The sequence below is a fragment of the Periplaneta americana genome, chromosome 6 (assembly GCF_040183065.1).
Source record: "Periplaneta americana isolate PAMFEO1 chromosome 6, P.americana_PAMFEO1_priV1, whole genome shotgun sequence".
NCBI lineage: Eukaryota > Metazoa > Arthropoda > Insecta > Blattodea > Blattidae > Periplaneta > Periplaneta americana.
Genome location: NC_091122.1, coordinates 95,047,468 through 95,068,098, shown reverse-complemented (window position 1 = coordinate 95,068,098; position 20,631 = coordinate 95,047,468). Strand labels below are relative to the sequence as shown.

Genomic DNA, 20,631 nt, shown 5'->3' with positions numbered 1-20,631 from the left:
AGAGATACTGACCTTAACAAATCAGTACGTATACTCTTTAATAAATTTCCTCTTATGTAATAAAGAAAATATTTTAACTAATTCAGCCATACACAGTAGAAATACCTGCAGAAAAAATGATTTTCATATGATATTAAATTTATCATGCTATCAAAGGGAAGTACGTTAAATGACGGTAAAAATTTTCAATAGTCTTCATGAAGACATTAAGAATCATAACCAAAACCCTGCATTATTTTAGGTAAAACTTAAAAATTGCTTAATATCTCACACTTTCTATTCTGTAGATGAATTCTTCACATTTCACAATACTGTGTAAATATTTTAATACTATTAAATGGTAAACATATTACATTGTATAATATGTTATTGTTATTAAGGTATTAATTGTGTACATATTTCATATTTGCATTTTTATATATTAAACGTAAGAATTGGACATGTTCTTTATTCTGTGCTATAAAGCAAATGTAAGAATATTATGGAAAGAATAAATCTATCTATATCCATCTATCCAAGCAATATCCTTCAACCTAGGGACTTTGTAGCAGATGACCTCTCTGCTTCACAAGGGGCTAAAAGGGCAAAAATATATCAAAACTAGATCTCTTTCAATGAGCTTCTGTGTTACTTGAATAGAAATTAGGAAGATTATTCTCTATTTACCATGCAAACATCATAACTATGAGACTGTTTTGAAGGACGTGTTCAACTTCATAATTGCCAAGTTTTCTGGGACAATTATTGAAATTTTCAAGACATTCCAGGAAAATTAATCTAATATAAATAAAGAGGAATTCATTCCGAAGGTTGGAGGTAAATACCTCAAAGAAAAGCTGCCGAACAGTGATCAACTGCCCTGTACAGTAGCATGGACTTCACTCGAACACAGCAGGTAGTGGAGACTAACAGTGAATACTTCTTAAATCAACCATTTCGTTTACGGGAAACTTCATTACAGGAATTACGATACGTACAGGTTTCTTTACATTCAAGTGTAATGATCAATTAAAGAAAATAAATGACTGAAATCAACTGATCTTGACGTTATTTGTTACTAGAACGTACCTCTTCGTCGGGGTTAGTGTTGAGTCTGGGTTACGTATCACACAGCAGCTAGAAGTACGACAGAGAACGAGAGATTAAGCGAATGTTGTCATAAAAATGCATCAGTTTCAGTAGGTACATAAATTGAACTGAAAATGCGGGGTGTTAACAAATGTCAATTTTCAGCATACCCATTGGGTAAATACTAAAAAAATATATGTGCATTCTAAATAAGAATAGCATCCTTCATCATTCTGTACAGAAAAAAGACATTCAGTGTCTTACACTTCGAACATGAACTAGTGGAATAATTAATGCACTGTTCATCTACCGTATTTTAAATAAATTAATCCTAATCAAATGTAAGAGCAAAAAATAGCGTCAGTCCTAAGTTATTCTTGAAATACGGTACGTATACTTGCTCACTTAGTACTTACAAATGGCTTTTAAGGAACCCGAAGGTTCATTGCCGCCCTCACATAAGCCCGCCATCGGTCTCTATCCCGTGCAAGATTAATCCAGTCTCTATTATCATAACGCAACTCCCTCAAATCCATTTTAATATTATCCTCCCACCTACGTCTCAGCCTCCCCAAAGGTATTTTTCCCTCCGGCCTCCCAACTAACACTCTATATGGATTTCTGCATTCGCCCATACGTGCTACATGCCCTACCCATCTCAAACTTCTGGTTTTGATGTTTCTAATTATGTCAGGTGAAGAATACAATGCGTGCAGTTTTGCGTTGTGTTTCTCCATTCTCCTGTAACTTCATCCCTCTTAGCCCCAAATAATTTCCTAAGAACCTTATTCCCAAGCACCCTTAATCTCTGTTCCTCTCTCAAAGTGAGAATCCAAGTTTCACAACCATGCATAACAACTGGTAATATAACTGTTTTATAAATTCTAACTTTCAGATTTTTTGATACCAGACTAAATGACAAAATCTTCTCAACCGAATAATAACAGACATTTTTCATATTTATTCTGCGTTTAATTTCCTCCCGAGTGTCATTTATATTTGTTACTGTTGCCCCAAGATATTTGAATTTTTCTATGTCTTCGAAGGATAAATCTCCAATTTTTATATTTCCATTTCTTACAATATTCTGGTCACGAGACAATCATATACTTTGTCTTTTCGGGATTTACTTCCAAACCTATCTCTTCACTTGCTTCAAGTAAAATTTCCGTGTTTTCCTTAATCGTTTGTGGATTTTCTCCTAACATATTCACGTCATCTGCAAAGACAAGAAGCTGATGTAACCCGTTCAATTCCAAACCCACTCTGTTACGATACGGTATCTATATATATAATTTGAACTGGTAATGGAAATTACGGGATAACGGCTGAACGCATTTTAATGAATGAGTCGTCATTTTGAAGCTTGGCATCCAAGGATTTTCAGAAAAATAGTAACTTTCAGTGAAGTGTTAGTTTTCCTACATAATTTTCCTATTTTCCAAAATCCATCTTTCGTCAGTTTTGAGAACTAATTGTATTTCAGAATAAAACAAAAAACACACTACAATAAACCACTACCGTCTGTATCGATAGAGATGTAGTGCAATAAACAATAGGCTATTACACGAAGGCCATGACCTGCAGGACTGCTGACATATTTAGAGCTCAAATTCAATTAGTTATTAAAAACTTCAAGACTTACTAAAAATAACTTATAGGTCTGATTCTACGATGTGTAATTTTCTGACTACAGATGTGTATTGGATATTAAAATCTACCAAACTTGAAGTGGTTTGATGGCGTTATTACCATTATAAATTAAATATTATTAGGTTAATGCCATGATGTGACAATTTTTCATTAATTATACATATTAATGCTATATTGATGATATGAAAGTGAAATGTTTTGGAGTTATGTAAGTAGATGCAGAGAATATCTGAAATTAGATCTTCATTTCTATAATTTACTGAATGGCGGCTATATAGTATATTTATAAAACTGCAAAACTTACGTAAGATAATAATGTTGTTATTAAAATTCAAATATTTTTATAGTTATTATTCAAGTGGGGTTGGGTCTTTACCATATACTTAATGGCGGTGTGGTGTAAATATTTATATCCGTCATTCTCTTCAGTATTAGCTCGAGTGAGCGCAAAAATTACAGTTCCTAAGGAAAGACCAAAACGTATTATTTATTAATAAAATAAGAGGCCCAGAAAATTTTGTAGTCTCCCGATCATTTCAGCAAGATCTCTTAGCAGGATTAAATGATTTTAACCTCCACATTTCAAGCTCTACATGCAGCAGCTATAAGCCTACCAAGATGCTATGTCTATTGTTCGAAAGCATAGCAAACCTGACAATCCACAATGACCTGAAATAGCTATTGTTTTACTCCCAATGAAAAACCCACTGAGCTTCCTGACATTTTTACTTGCTTTTTCGCGTTGAAACTCAAAAACTAAAGGTGGATAGGTTCAAGAAAAAGTATTTTGCATAAAAAGAAAACATTCAGAGGGAGTATGTTTCATTATTATGGAAGCAAATAACTTTTAAAATGTCTGGTATTCTTCTTTGAAAATAAATATGCAAAATGTTTATTTGAACGTCTAATTAACTTAGTTTGCAGCATTTGCTGCACAAGCCACTAGTATGAATATAAAACCGAAGGGAATGCAATCGGCATCTACTGTAAGTTCAACACTTGCAATAGACTCTTGAAGGTGTAACCGAACTTCAAAATCGCTGCTGAAGCAGTAATTTCAACTCAGGCCTGTAACTGCAATGTGTATTCTGGCTAGAATCATTTTAATTAATGCATATACAGAATGAGACGGCCTGGTTGGCGCAGTTGGTATAACCCCTTCTATGCCCGAAGTTGCGATTTCGATCCCAGGCCAGGTCGATGACATTTAAGTGTGCTTAAATGCGACAGGCTCATGTCAATAGATTTACTGGCATGTAAAAGAACTCCTGCGGGACAAAACTCCAGCACACCGGTGACGCTGATATAATTCCGGCAGTTGCGAGCGTCGTTAAATAAAACATAACATTGATACAGAATGACTCGTTTGTGCCAGGCTGACTTTCTTTGAATTTCATTTTTACGAGTTTCACAAGGTGGTATTAAAATCTAAATTTGGGTAAGATTATTTTAAATACAAGGTACAAGTGTCCCTGTCGTACGGACTATGGAGGTAGAGTTTGCAGTACAAGTTTTCTTTACCTCGACACGAGGACATGATGGGAACATCACCACGCTCCTGCCGCCTTTACCCTAGAAAAGAACTGCTAAGTCTAATCAAATCAATACGAGATTGCGTGCAACACGGAGCGTTCTCAAAGTTATACTGACACTCGGGCGCGAAGCCGGGACTTTTCAGTCTAAATAAAAAATTTTGAATTAGGCCTATATAAAAAAACTCAGGTGCCACATTAAAATTTAGTCGCCATGCCTACCTGGCTCCCGGAATTTGTCTACCACTCTACCTGATTTTTACTAAGCAAGCCGCATCTAGATATTTTAGATCTAATTAAAGGTTGGAATTACTAATAAAAACACTAATCTCAGTACAAACTTGAAATAAAACCAATCATATTGACTACATGCTTTCCCACCGTGTGGAGTAACGGTTTGCACATCTAATCGTGAAATAAAGCGATCAAGTTACATGGTTAATTTTTTTTTTCGAAGTTTTCCCTTAACTTCCGGCGTTGGACTTCGGAATCATTTTGCCATCGTAATTACACTTCCCTTCTTTCATCATAATCTCCGTTTCTTTCCTAGGTTTCGAGCTTGCTCCGATGTAGATGTAGAGTCGGCTGCGTATCGCCGCCGAACTTGAACCTCGTGGATAAGTTATATCGTTGTTGGTAGCGCTATGCACCGTGGGCTCTCCACTGGGCTCATGGTAACTTGTGGGACCGGGATTAAGGCCTACGTGTAAGGTAAACGGATCATGTAGGTTCTAGGGGAGTTCGGAGGCGGTGTGCAGTGTGATCTGTAGCGCGGGGGGACCTTAGGGCTTGCACACCATTCCAGCCCGGGTAGTACAACGAGCTCATCCGAGCGGCCTGCGTGCGAGTAGTCAAAGTCAGTGCCTCTCCTCAAGGGAGACTAATAGATTGCGTGCTTTACGAGTGTCTATACATTATAATGAATGTAAATATTTTAAGTGTTTCAAATGAAAAAAAAAAATTCTCCTTCTTTCTAATAAAATACATTTTCTTCTTTCCTAATGAAGCGCTCGCTACCAAATTCTTATCTCCAAGCACCTAGTTTTGTTTTGTTCTCGAATTTTCACTGAACAGCAGACCTGAACTGTGTGTGAGTAGCGTCGGATGCCACCGAGCTACAGTATAGGCTACTCCATACATACCTACAGTGTTGAGGTTTGCTTGAAGACTTCAGGTGTCCAAACGTAGGACTCTAGTTATCTGTCGATTAATCGATTAGCCTAAATTCAAATAGTTAATCGGTTGTAGGAAGAAATTCGATTTTGCTTCTTAGTTAAAAATTGTTACATTGTTGCGCATATGAAGATATTGCCACTACATAGCTTCAGTGAAGAGCACAGAGTGTCTACGAGAGCGTGTGTTTGCATCGCATAGATATTTAATATTGTTTAAATATATTTCAGTAAATGTATCTTAGGTCGAATGGCTTCCTCATTGGATCTGTGGGAATAATGTGATAGCTCCTGAAAATATTTAATTTGTCTAACTGTTTAAAGAAAACTACTTTTATTATATATGAGCTCTATTTTATTTCGTTATTATTGTTATTAAATCCAAGTGGTTTTTGTACATGAGTAAGCCTACTATTACTGTTGTTGACGACTTATAGACACAGGTACAAGAATAAATGTAAACACAGTACCGGAGCGTATGGGGAGAGAATACAGCGTGAACACTGTTGACTGGCAACTTGTTCTTCGTACGAAGCGAAACTAGTACGATCAAAGTACACCTAACTTGTATTCAAAGTAACCAAACGCAGGACTCTATGGTCCGTCCCACGAATCTGCAGAGTGACTTGGCGCATATGGAGGCGGAGTCTATCTGTGCCGGAGTGTATTGCGGATAGCATCAGATCAAGTCCGCTAAGGGGTAAGATGCTCGTGACAGTTCAGATAGAAATAATCCCATGCCTGCAAGCGATTGGTAGCTTCGTTCAACCAATGCCTCACCCAGAGCGGTCATTGGTCCTAGCTTTCACACATAATTACCACTTGCGCAGAGGTATTATTTCGTATTTCTACTCTAGAGATTCCTAGGACGATCATAGTTGTAACAACGCAGATACGAGAATTTCACGATGTAGGACGTGATGCATACCTGAGCTCCGTGGACGACTCGACGAGCAGCTTAACACAGTCCAGGCAGCCCCTGGCAGCGGCGTAGTGGAGCGCCAAGGCGCCGTTGCTGCTGCGCTCCAGCGCCGGCATCTCCGCCTCCCACAGCAACCAGCGCAGCACATGCACACGTCCGTACCTGCAACACATACGTTTTGTTCTCATTGCAATTCGATTGGTACGCTTCATTTCAACATTTTATGAAGTCACGGTTATTTCGTGCTCATATAGATGCATCCTTTGTCGACTTCAGAAAAGAATTGGTCAACCATGTCAAACAGGATCTCCCGATACAGGAGTTAGGCTACCTATTGTGCTGCATAAATGAACTTATTTCATAAAACTCACATTATGACCCTTCATTTATAACTTCTGATAAGACTATATTGATAATGTTTTCTTCACATTATAAATAAGAATGGCACACAGGCCTACTGTAAATACGACTAGACTATAATGTCTATAATATTCCTCTTAATCAATATGCTACGGTTTTCCAAGCTGAAGTATTTGCAAAACTAACTTGTGCTCAGGAGAAGCATGTGTATCTACTTTTTTTCTGATTGGTTGCGCTGGATGTGCCAAGTGTGCACAGAGTCGACTCCAGGTTGAAGAATGCAGAATTACCCTGGAAACCTTATCCAGAATACATAAAGTACACCTCATTTAGGTTCCAAGACACAATGGAGTGTACGGCAATGAACAAGCCGACTTGAACTTCCATTTATTGCTATGGTCCGGAACCTTATGTTGGCATCTCTAAGTGTAGCTACAATCAAACAAGCTCTAAAGGAGAACCTGATAATAATGGGTTTACTAGAAGCCTAGATCTACACCAGCTATGAGACAGATCAAACTCATTGCAGAACCAAAATCTGACTTAACTAAACAACTCCTAGCTCTGGGCAGAAGTTTAAGATGAGTAACCGAATTTCTGGCCGGACCCTACCAGCTGAATAAGCATATACATATTGGGTGTTTCAGTAATGCGTGCAAAAATTAAACAGGACATATGGGATGTTCTACTGAACTTGTGATCTGCGAAGTCAGCTTAAGGAGATATGGACTTAAACATATAGGGGAGAGTCTGTAGGCTAGGCAATCCATGATGCATATTTTGTTTACCTATCGCCTACAAGGTGGCTTTGTCTTATCGTACTTATATTATCACATGACAGAACATGCTATGAATCTGCCACAGATCCTTTCATACCATTTGAAGAATCCAACAGTACGATAGTGCAGTATCGTTACATTTGGATCCTACATTTCCTGATCACTGGATTGGAAGAGGAGATCCTATTCCATGACCTGTGAGGTCATGATTAAATGTTTTTAATAATGTTATATTTTAATACTACGTACATTTTAACGTTAACTCAGGTTTGTCAATTATATGGTACTGTACAGTAATAACTGTAAATAATATAAAACTGAATGTAAATAAATACATGTAAAAATTAGCTGTAAATAATCAGTAATAGTGATGTACATGTTTAAGCCTATATCTCTATGAACTGGCTTCTCTGACCCTATGTTTCCTATATCAAAATGTTCAGTAGAGCATACCCTTTGCAGGTTTTTACTGAAACACCCTGTATAACAGGCCTCACAGAGGAAATGTGGGATAGATATTGAGTCATCACCTCACATTTTGCTGGACTGGCCAAGTTTAAGCCATATCAGGCATCGATATCTCGGGAAAGACATTTCTCCCGAGGAATTTCAGGAAAGTAAACCCAATAGCATCGTGAAGTTGGTCACCCACTGCGATCAGCTGCGTTGATTTCCAGTTTATAGAGTGCACAATGGCTCAGTGCTTTAGTGGAAGGCTACATCCTTCCTGAGGAAGAGGAAGAAGAAGATTACTTATTATTCTCCATGAAGTGAGTATTACTAGGAAACATTACTACGAGAAATGAGTGCGTAGCCTCTAAGCCCGGTAGAAGTGGATAAACTGTGAATGTGTAGTTATCTTTTTAATGGTCATGCAATGAGGGACGATAAATTAGGGTTAAATTTAACACTTTTCTATTCAATACCTTTCAGAACTTAAAATGAAACAATTGGCTTACGATAACTAATATAAGATAAATAACTTAAATCGAAAGGAGGAAGACATGAAGCTCAACAAATGTTGGTATCCAGTCCTGAAACGTAGCCTATACACATAAAACAATCAACAACACTGAATGAATGAATGAATGAATGAATGAATGAATGAATGAATGAATGAATGAATGAATGAATGAATGAATGATGAATAAATGAATGAATGAATGAATGAATGAATGAGAGGGGAAGTGGGAGGAGAAACTTTAAAGGTAAGTGAAAACACGTTCTTGCAAGGGGGGAGTTGGGGCTGTGAAAAACTGAATATGTGAGCTCCAAGCCTCTTAGCCACTTGTCTCACTTCGGGTTTCGCCGCCCCAGTGAAGGAGCGCTAGAAATTTCGAGGGGGAAAGTCGAAAATGGACGTAACTGATTAGCTACAACATACGGGGGAGGGGAGGGGGAAGAGTACAGCGATCTGATCCGGAGGAGTTAGAAACGCGATGGTACCAACTAGGAGGAGAGGTGATAGAAGTCTAGGCACGAAAAGATAATAGCCAATTGGCTCTTTGATGATTTTTCTCAGATCAGGAGACCAGCCAATTGGCTCTTTGATGACTCCATTGATCTGTACAAGGGGACGGTTAAATTCTGTTAGAGCCTGAGAATAATTAATTTTGAGCCGTCACCAAAGTCTGGGGAAATGAATACAGGTCCGTGGCCCTTTTCTTTTAGGGCTCATCCCGGGACCACGAATGAAAACCATGTTCCAGCGAGTGCGGACCGCACCCTACTAAAGGCCCGCTCCCACTTTGCGGAATCGAATCGAACAGAATTCCTCTTCACAATGTATGTAAATGGAAGATAGCAAAAAGCGGCGCGTCGAATCGAACAGAATTCAGGAGGTAGAATATTTATTCCACTGCCGGAACAGAATTTCTTATTTCGGTTATGATCGTAAGTTCTCGTAAAGCCTTCGTCAAAAAAAACAAATGAACTATATCCATTACTGGCGGCTTAATTCATTTACTATTGAAAGTAGTGATGTCGGTCGATCAAATATTTAATCGATTAACGATTTGAATTTAATCGATTAATAGATTAATCGAGCTTTGATCGATTTGAAAAAGTTTTAATATACTGTAATACACAATTATTGTTAAATTTAATTTGGGTTTGGTGATAAGTGTAAGTATAAAATGTAGTATGTATGTATCGTTGCATTACAAAACGATACTATTTTAGTTATTCACTAACATATGTATTATGTAGGCTTATAATTTATTGTGTCAATTCTCCGGGGATTTTTGAGACAAACCCAAATTGAAAAGATGAAGACTCACCTAGTTAATACTGTTTCATCCATGATTTTAAACATGAGAGTGCATTCACATGCTCCGAATTAAGTGCTGCTCTACATGTACCTAGTAACAATATTTCCTGCATCACTAAACACGATTTTTTTTTTCCATCAAGCACTTATTCACGATCGTTGAATTTAAATTCAAACGTTTCACCGAGTTTACTTCTCAAATTCTCATAGGCCTATGACATAATGGAGTTTTCACTTTTTTCATAGACCACAGGAATCTGATTTTTTTCTTTAGCAAACTAAACACACAAGCTTCATTTAGAAACTCAGTAAAGAAGCTGCAAAACAATAGCACACTGGCCCCTTTATAATCAGGTTACAAAATTTTAGGAAGAGAAGAAGATAGTTACTCTCTCTCACCTGCACACAGTGTAGTCATGGCTAAGATATGAGAGGCGAATTCCAAAACAGTATGTAAACTTAATAAGGGTTTCGCATTGTGTTTCAACTTTCAATAGGGGTAGATCAGATTACTGTCCTCATATCTGAATATCTTTTTGAAGTGTTTGTGCAAAGATTTGCCCTATGCTACCCGCTATCTGCTTTGCAGTTACAAAATAACGGTATTATCATGTATGAAGTAAGGAATTTCTGAAAGACGAATATTATAGGAATTTTTACTCTGAGTTTGCATTAACAAAATAATAATTATGCAAATCAAGCTTTCAGGTATAATTCGCTGTAAAGTTGATTTGAATAATTTTGAGGGAAAATTATTCAAAATAATAATTAATATCAAGTGCAACCGATTAACTTTAATCGACTCGATTATTCGATTAAATACTCGTATATTTGATCGATTAATATTACAATAGAAATTCATCGATTAATCGATTAAATTCGACAACACTAATTAAAAGTTATTGCTGAAATAGTAGGTATATAAAAATTAATAAATCTTGTGTAGAATTATCCTCTTTTGTATGACAAAACACAAAACAAAACTATTGTTCGGTTCGATTCCACTAGATGTGAGCGGCAGCAGACTTTTCGTTTCGATTCGATTTCGCTAAGTGTGAACGGGCCTTTATAAGGAAGACAATGGTTGTTGTTGTTGCTGCTGCTGCTGCTGCTGCTGCTGTGGAGAACGGTTGTTGCTATGACGAGTGATATCCCCTAGCTTGGTAAATACCTTGCCAAGTAACGTTCTAATAGTTGACGGTCTTTTCGACTTTTTCATCTGCAAAATTAATTCAAGTCTCTTCTGGAACGGTGTGAACGGAGTGAGAAAAATGGCCTACAGGCTAGGAGCTCACATATAAGTTACTTTCAGTCCCAAGAGACCTTGCAAAGGGACACGATAAACTCATCGTAACTCTTTTAATTGTTTTTCTTCCCTTTCTCCTTTCGTTTAGTTTAGTTCATTCGCCATATCATTTGCCACAGATTCACTTAGAACACTTCTATCAAGAATTCCTAACCATTGATGATGTCTGTCGCAGTAGCAGACGAAACGTCTGGTAGAAACACCAGTAGACCACAGCATCTCAGCCCAGAAAAACCTTCATCACATAGACATCGCCCGTGAAACCCTTCATGCCAAAATAAGACAGACCTATGAATACTCTGGAATCGTTTTAAATGACGTTAGAGAACTGTATCGTTAGTATTGTTCCAAGGATTTTTTATTGATTCACTGGGTGAATTATTTATCGCCAAAGTAAATTCCTCCTGAAGAAATTCTACTGCGCTTCGTCCGAAGCATAATTGGCAATGATTGACTGTGTAACGTCATAACAATACACGAAGACGCACTTCCAAGCAACAGCTGCACTTCCACTGCTGTGTGCATTAATTCGTATAAATATGTGAAAACAGGTAACATCAACAACTTATTTACGCAATAATACAGCAACGTACACAAACCCGTAATGACAGAATTCTGTTCCACTCGTACCCAATCTAAAGAAGTTTCACACTAAAATACATGCTGTCAGTATTTGTTACGTCTTTACTTTATTCACTGAGAACATCAACCTCAGTTAAAACTGTAGCAATTTAACCATTCCTTACAGAACCACAATTAAAAACTAACTGCAGTTAAAATGTAATTCCGATGCATCATTTGCAATCAATGGTTACTTAAACAGTTTGTTAGAATGTCAAGTCTGTAGGTTTCTACAAAGAGGAACAAGGAAAAAATTCATACCGCAGGATATCGAAAAACGACTGCGGTTACTACCGTTATATCGAAACAAACGTATCTATTATTTTCGCATTTCTTTTCTTCCTACTACGATGCAGTTAAGTAAACTTTGCGAAAATGAAAATAAATAGCGAAAAAGATAACTACTTTTTCTCAGTTTAAGTTAATAAAAGTAAAGAGTATAAGCGTTCGACAAAAAAAAAAAAATAAAGAAAAGTGGATGGTTTATTCATGAAGGAAAAATGAGACATGGAAGAACGACGAAGCAGATTTTAATGTTGAAATCGCCGCTTCACAGGAGAAACAGAATTGCTTCTGTCTGTAGAATATTACAGTGTGTAATACAGTTGCTATTGAACTTATCACGGACTCCAACTTTAATCGTATTCTTTAGATTTCGTATATGCAAATCACAAAAACTATGAACATAAAATTCATCAACCTCATAGGCTAATCTCAGACCCAACCCTCTTCGGTCTTGCAATGCGTGATTCCTTCTTTTCCGCTAGATGGCAATCTGCAGAACTAGGTCCGAATGACTGTTTTTACACGATTTTCAATCCATTTACGCTACCCTATTCTACATATTGGAGAAGGATGGAGCGTGTGAAATTGACACAGAATAAGAAATGAAGCTATGTTCGAAAGAGTGGGTGAAGAAAGAATTATGCTGAAACTGATCAGAAAGAGAAAAGGGAATTTGTTGGGTCACTGGCTGAGAAGAAACTGCCTACTGAAGGATACACTGAAAGGAATAATGAACGGGAGAAGAGTTTGGGGCAGAAGAAGATATCAGATAATAGACGGCATTGAAGTATATGGATCATATGCGGAGACAAAGAGGAAGACAGAAATAGGAAAGATTGGAGAATGCTGGGTTTGCAGTGAAAGCCCTGCCATTTGGCAGAACACTATATAGCCTACTCCATAAATCTACGCTCTTCAATTTTTCTTCCATTTTCTTTATTCACATAATTAACTTGGGACCATCACATAAGTAATTTTCGTCTTTTTGCTTACATAACTCCGCATTCTACCGAAAACCATCGATCATTCTTATAGACCCTAACGAGTAGCATACCTTTCATTCCACTTTTTCCACCCCATGACGAAGATAATGCTAATATTCGAAATGTGAATTTCCTACAGTAGACACCGTCAATACTCCAGTACTAGATCTAATACTTTACCAATATTTTACTACACTATTACTTTTCATGGAAATCTAGAACCTTTCCGGAGACGCCAGGAATTTGTGAAATTTTGTAACTCTGTCTTTGAAATGAAATAGCTACATTTTCCAAACTTTAACAAAATGCTTTTCTCCCATATTCTTCTGCAGCAACAGAGCATGTGTTTTCTGCTGTTACAAAGAACAAAAACAAAATAAACTCCAAATCCCCATGATGAATGACTCCTCCTAATAAAGGAAAAACTAAAATATTTATATGCCCAAAATGTTCATATTTTCAAAATCATATTATTTGGCAAAATCATCCAATGATTATTTGAAGAACACATTGTGAATTTGAGGGTCGACCTGGTTGGCTAGTTGGTATAGCGCTGGTCCTCTAAGCCCAAGGTTGCGGGTTCGATCCCGGGCCAAGTCGATGGCATTTAAGTGTGCTTAAATGCGACAGCTCATTTCAGTAGATTTACTGGCATGTAAAATAACTCCTGCGGGACAAAATTCTGGCACATCCGGCGACGCTGATATAACCTCTGCAGTTGCGAGCGTCGTTAAATAAAACATAACATTTGTGAATTTGAATATAGGCTATAGACTGAATAAATTACAATAAAATTCGGAATGATACATTTTGTTAATATTCTTTAAAGTCTAATATAAAACCAAGTTATAAAACTGCATAATTCAGAAAAAAGTGAACATTGTAAAATAACTACAGTACAGTGCAAGTTAAAGTGATTTAGTCTACCTACTCGATATCAGAGACATTTAACTGTTACAACTGGCATTATAAATAACCTTTATTTCACCAAATAGTTATAAATCGTGTGTTTGGTTAAACTTCAATCTTTAATCTGTGGTGTGCTCAGCTCAATTATTTCCAAACATAAATGACCAACTAGTAAAAACATATTATTATATTACAATTATGTAATTCACATACATACATACATACATACATACATACATACATACATACATACATACATACATACATACATACACAATATATATATTATATGACTTTGCATGTAAATGTGTGTGAAAATACTACCTTATGAACACAAATCGGCATATACTCTCAAAAAATTAATCCAGTATGTTTTGTATGATGTACTTTTATAGGGAAAAATTTAGCACAAATACCTTTCTTTGTCTGATGGCAACCCTGATTCCTTATTCAGCAACAGTGGGAGAAGACCATTCATAGCCTCATATTCTAAATAATGTATCATTGTTTTCTCTCTTTTTTTCAGATCAACCTCGACCAATATCTATCATTTGTTAGTAAGTAACTTGTCCTCTTTAATGCTTCTGACCCTGTTGGCTATTAGTTCACACCGTGTGACTTTGCTTAGGCAAGTTCTTCAACCCCACACTTTTAAAAAATAAAGAACTTGCAAAAATAATTTTTCCTGCGCAAAAGTCACAATTTTAACAAAACTTTACGGGACTTCTTGTTCAGCGACTGCACTGTATCTCTTTTGCAAGTTTTATAGCTTGTTACTTGTTTAGACCTACACTGTATTTCTATTGCACTATTCTGAGATCACACGACTTGTAAGTAAAAAAAAAAGTGGAAGAAAATTAATCTAGAAGAAATCGCTTCGTACAATCATACACATACCGTCGACATCCACTTTCCTAGTTGAGTGCAGAAAACAGTACTTCCGTCAATATCTGAAGATTGATTTTTTGCATTATCACAGTACTTTCTCTTTATGCGTATTAAAAACATCAAGAAGCATGGGATGTTATGCAGCGCATGACAGATGACAGACTTCTCTAAATTACAAATATTATATATCAACCAAGGTGATATCGCAGTGTGGAGAAAGTTGTCTGCAACACAGAAGGGGGCCTGGAGGTATGTATAATCTCATATTCAGCGCAGGAAGAAGTTACAGAATGAGGACAATAATCTACCAATTACTTTTCTCTAATAACTCACTCGTGGCGAGTCCTGAATGCTATTACAATTTATTTTACGGCAAATCAGCAAGCTTCGAATTCGGTCATGTTTCAGGAAAGGGCTTGTCTTTCTCGTTGGTCTACGAATTACTACTATTGGAAAGGATGGAGATTTCAATTCCGAGACGAAGAGTGCCGTAGCTTACACTACCCATGAATAGTCAAATGACTGTTTTCGCTAACTTGGTACTAATCTTTTGCACTGTAAAACAGGGTTGTTCACCTTATATACAGTATATTTAAATATTGTAACTTTATTTCTAGTTATTTAATTTAGATCGACTTTTCTAAATAATCTTGATTAGTGTCTGACTTAATGTTAATAACTAAACAAGCAAATGAATATAATTAGGGTAATTCGGAATTAGATAGCCGCAGTTTTCTAAATTGCATAGACCAGTATAGTCGTTTGGTAAAGAAATACGGAACAAATCAAATACGTTCCTGCAAGGTTACATTTCACCACTACGGTGCCTCAGGGCGCATAGAATTCATTAATGTAATAAAAAACACGTTTAAAATATATTAAGCCACTGGCCATCTCTCACAACATGTATGGCTGAGGAGTCCCACCAAATCAATGCGGAAATTAGCACAGGAAACAAATGTCTCTATGCGGTTAGCACATACAGTATGTAGAGCAGTAAAAAGAACTTAACCTGCATCCTTATAAATTTACAATTGTCCATGAATTAAATGCGGCAGATCATGAGAAGAGAGTACACTATTGTCAGTGGTTCCAGTCGTTCATCAATCGACACGGACGTGAAGTTTTGGACAGAAAGTTTTTCACTCATGAAGCACGGATTAGTCTTTCTGGATATATTAATAACCAGAATTCGCTTATTTGGCTGTCAACTAATCCACATGCACTGCAAGAAACGTCACTACATGCTGCAAAAGTCAGAGTTTGGATTGCCATTTCCAAAACGCGAATCATAGGACCAATTTTTTTTAACACGACCGTAAATTCAGAATTGTATTGCTAAGATATTATTTATCCAGTGATCGCCCTTCTGAATGAAGATGAAATGGAAAGATGTTTTTCCAGCAAGACAGTGCGACCCTCCACACATCCAATCAAACGTCACGGCTATTAAATTAAATATTTGGGGAAAGGGCTCCCCAGACTTTACGCACCCTGATTATTATCTTTAGGATGCCGAAAAATCCGCGATATATAAGAATAACTCCAAAACAATTGCTGAACTCAAGGGAGAAATTACTAATTACGTAAACTCAATTACACGGGAAACTCTACACAAAATGTTCGAAAATAAGCGTAAAAGAGTCGAACTCTGCTTTCAGCAGCGACAACGACATTTCCAATATCTCCTGTAACATTGGTAAGTAATTAAGCTCAATTTAATCTAACTTACTGTAATTTAATTTAGTATGCGTATATATTACGTCGCTAAGTTTAGCGGAATTCGTTGCCAACGTAACTGAGTATAACTCATCGCCCTCGCTGCGGAGATACTTATGCCACGCACTGTACTACTACTACTACTACTACTACTACTACCACCACCACCACCACCACCACCACCACTGATACTGCTACTGGTACTAAAATAAATGACGATCACCCCGTTATAATCATATGAATTTGCACATACACAGTTTCCCGGTTATACCGAGGAGTTTTGCAGAACGGAATGTGACTCGCTTTATCAGACAACCGATGTCTACAAATTCATTGGCTGTCACTTAGAATAAATTCCGAATATGCGTGCGATATACGCGATAGAATCCGACGTATTCGCGGTATTTGTCGCTCTGTTACGTGAGTCCGTACAATTTTTATTGTAATTCGATACAAAAAATCCAGGTGGAAAGAAATTTTTCCCGATGACACCTTCAGACAGTAAGACCCGCGGTACTGCTCGAATTCGCAGGATAAATGAATGATGTACTTATATCCGTTTACCGTTGATTCCTCCCAGAAACTACAGCGTGTTCATAAAGCGTGCGTCCGCTTCATTTGTAATGTTCGATACTATGACCATATCTCACCTTTATTCGAGAAGTTATAACGGCTTAGGTTACACGAGGGGAGAAATTTGCACTCGCTTTCTCTCTTATATCAAATTACGCACACTTCAACCCTCTATATTCTCTCTCGCTATCATAATATTAATACTTGATCACAACGCGACAACAAACTAGAAATTCCACTCCATACATCATCGCTGTAGGTACTCCTCATCCTTCACTGTTGCTACTTCTCGTCACTGGAACTCTCTGCCGCCTGAAGTCAAGCGGAATCTTGAAATCTTTTAAATCTAAATTAGAAAATTATCTTATGACGAGTTGCCAAACTAACCTACTGTTATAACAAGTGTTGTATGTTTCCACGTATTTTCATATGTAGATAGATATTATACATTTTTTTTTCTTTTTTTATCTTTTGTTATATCATTTTTCCTTATATTGCCTATCATGTGAGAACTTATGTTACTTACTAAATTATCATAATTTTTCCTTTATTATGTGCATCTAAAAATAGTGTTTATCGTATGCTCTATATTTCACTATATTATTATTATTATTATTATTATTATCACTATTATTATTATTATTATTATTATTATTATTATTATTATTGTGTCATTTATATACATTGTGTATGTCTCACGCATTTTGACTCAGTAACTTATTTACATTATTTTTATTATGTTTTTTCTTTCTTTATAGATATTATATATATATATGTCTCACTTTTATTGACTTACTTTTCCCATTGTATTATGACTGTCTCTTTCAATTTGTTACGTGCTACATTTGGTGTATTTGTACTGTTCTTTGTATTCTAATTTTACTCCTGGTGAAGTGTTAGAGAAGGCCCTATGGCAGCCTTAATTCTGCCAGGTTAAATAAAACTATTATTATTATTATTATTATTATTATTATTATTATCATCATCATCATTATCATTAATTGCGAAATAACACGACTCTAGTTATGAGAAACTTACGTGGGACATGGTTTGAGAAATGGAGACTGGACATAAGGAAGGCCGTAAGTGTCAATATCTTTGAAAATTATTTTTTCCAAAATAGAGTAATGTCCCTGGCTCAATCCAGTAAAATCAGTTTCATTGTAATTTTATTTATAACCTAGCTTCTCCTAGTTGCACAAGAAGCTCTGTTTTCTAGGTTTTTTTTCTTTGGCTCTTAACAGCCTTTTTACGTCCAGTCTTCAGTTAGCCTACTGTAACTTTCCTAATATTTTAGGCTAGAGCTACAGAAGTTGTTCGGAATCAGTATCACGTGTTGCTGTAATTAAGCAATAATGCGATGAGGAATTCACGGGTTCAGTCGTAATGGAATTCCTGTCGCCTGGGTGTTGAAATGGGCCGCGACCTGCAGTTTGCGTGTCGACACGGATGCTGAGGCTGCTCCATAAATCTCATTGCTCCGAGGTCGCGCCACGCACAGGTCAGCGAGCCGGTCTCGCGACTCTCCGCCGGACAGGTAGCCTCGTGGACAGACATACCTGCTTCACGACGCAAATTAAAACACGCAGATACTATCAAACGTTGCCCGGAGGCACTTAGCTACTTCACGACATGCCTCCGTCACGATAGCAAGTCGGAGGGCTGTACATAGATTTTGCGAATAGCAGGCTGACACCAATGATGGTAACTCCAGGGAAAATTTCCTTTTTCGGGGAAATTTCGCAATTGTTTTCACAGAAAAACGATACGTTGAACATTTTGTCTAATATTCTGGAACATTTCTAGGTTTAGTAATATGTAAAAAGATTTATAAAGTCAGCAAATAATTATCTTTGGCAAAATGAATTGTAATTCGGTTCCAAACAGCGAGTGGAAAATCAAAGGCTTACTGTATTATCTTCCCTCGGAAAGCGACAATTTTGGCTATCAGCAGGTGAGATGCCACACGAAATGATGAAGGAGACAGCGCAGTATCGGTGATTTTTGCACTTTTCCTTATTTCCACCAGGATTTTGCGTCATCACATACAGCCAACCAGTCTATGGACGAATTTTATACAGTGTTCGAGGGTAGAATTATCAACAGGAGTGCGTGGCTCCGACTTAAGGGGATTTGGCCCGGAAATATGACCAAAATTGATGAGAATCCTACATTTTAAAAAATCCATCGGAAACTTTTTGAGTTTTATTACACAAAAAAAAACACATTCTCGCCACTGTCTCTTCTTTTATGCCACTCAGCGGCCCTATTTTAATTGCAGGACACAGAGTTAAATACTCGCCCCATATTGGCATGTCACAGCTTGCAGTTTTTCTAAACATTTTCCAGTATGGAAAGTGCTTCAGTGTCCGCAAATTACGTTTGATTTATACAACATCTTTACTATATGTCGGGAATGAACCAATAAGAAAAACTTACTAAAAATTATTTGATAGCTTAAGATTTATATTGTCTTTTTACTGTAATATTCAAATATGAAAAAAATAAATAAATAAGTGGCACGTAAAATGAAGATAAGCTTTAGTTTTTTCGTAGTATGTACCTATTATATGTCTTTCTCATGTTAAATCTTACCGTACCTGAGTAACATGTTTCAGCCTGTTATGGGCCATCTTCAGAAAACATATAATACATATTCCGAATTGATATAATGTTAAAAGTTGTGTAATCAAGATGTTTAGTTTTTTTCTGAAACGAAAACAAATCTAAGTTATATGGACATATTAGTAAGGTACCTGCAACTTCTATAATTTCAATGTTCAAAGCCAAAATTTGTAACTGTTGGAGTATTTTTAATCCGCTAGTGTTAAAAATACTAAAATCTCAATAAAGCGGGTAATCAGTTATGGTAAAAAGCTGAAGTTTGTTAATATATTAATACCATTACAAATATATGGAAAAAATAGAAATTTGGGGTAAAATTTGTAGGATTTTCATATTTCCGGACCGAATTCCCTTAACCGCAGTGACTTTTATCTCTGAAGAAGTTCAAAGGATAAAATGAATAAAAATTATCCTCGTAGGCCTATCCTGAGGAAACTGAAAAATAATATGAGGGAACTATAGCTAGTGAATTATGCGTTATTTCTCAAATAGATGCCAAAAATACTTCAAACAAAAAGCCAGCAGTCCAGAATCTCCCATATTAATTTGGGTGAATAGATTAAATTTTAACTGCTTACATTTAATACGTAGTCTCTGATTTATAGAGTTACTTATACTCAGTTTTCTTCCGTAATCATTTTGTAGGAGCGCGGCGCTCATAGACAGCAAAATTTTCCGATCAGCAGCTGGGAAATAGTTTGTTCACCCAGTATTTAACCCACTTGAAATAAATACTTTACAGCATTACAATATTCCTCTAAACTCAACAAAATAATAACACAAAATACTAACGAAACCCTTGCAAATGGGTCAATAAGTCATAAGTCATAAGTATGCACATCCCATAAACAAATTTCGGAAGTTGCAGTCGCACAGCATTTTGCTATGTCTTGGTCTTTAAAAGTAATACATTTCTGTCATCCTATTTCACAGAGCATACTACAGCAGTTTTAAATACATCTTTACC

General features: G+C 36.6%; 1 protein-coding gene across 5 annotated transcripts in view; it reads right to left on the bottom strand.

Moving 5' to 3' along the window:
* The window catches only part of f (espin protein forked), a 415,448-nt gene that overhangs the window by 232,838 nt on the left and 161,979 nt on the right, over window positions 1–20,631 (bottom strand). For all 5 annotated transcript variants that reach the window (XM_069828470.1, XM_069828467.1, XM_069828468.1 and 2 more), the window contains exon 2: window positions 6,354–6,509. In XM_069828470.1, coding sequence (XP_069684571.1) covers window positions 6,354–6,463 — 110 coding nt within the window. In that variant the 5' untranslated portion in view covers window positions 6,464–6,509. The remainder of the gene's footprint in view (window positions 1–6,353; window positions 6,510–20,631) is intronic.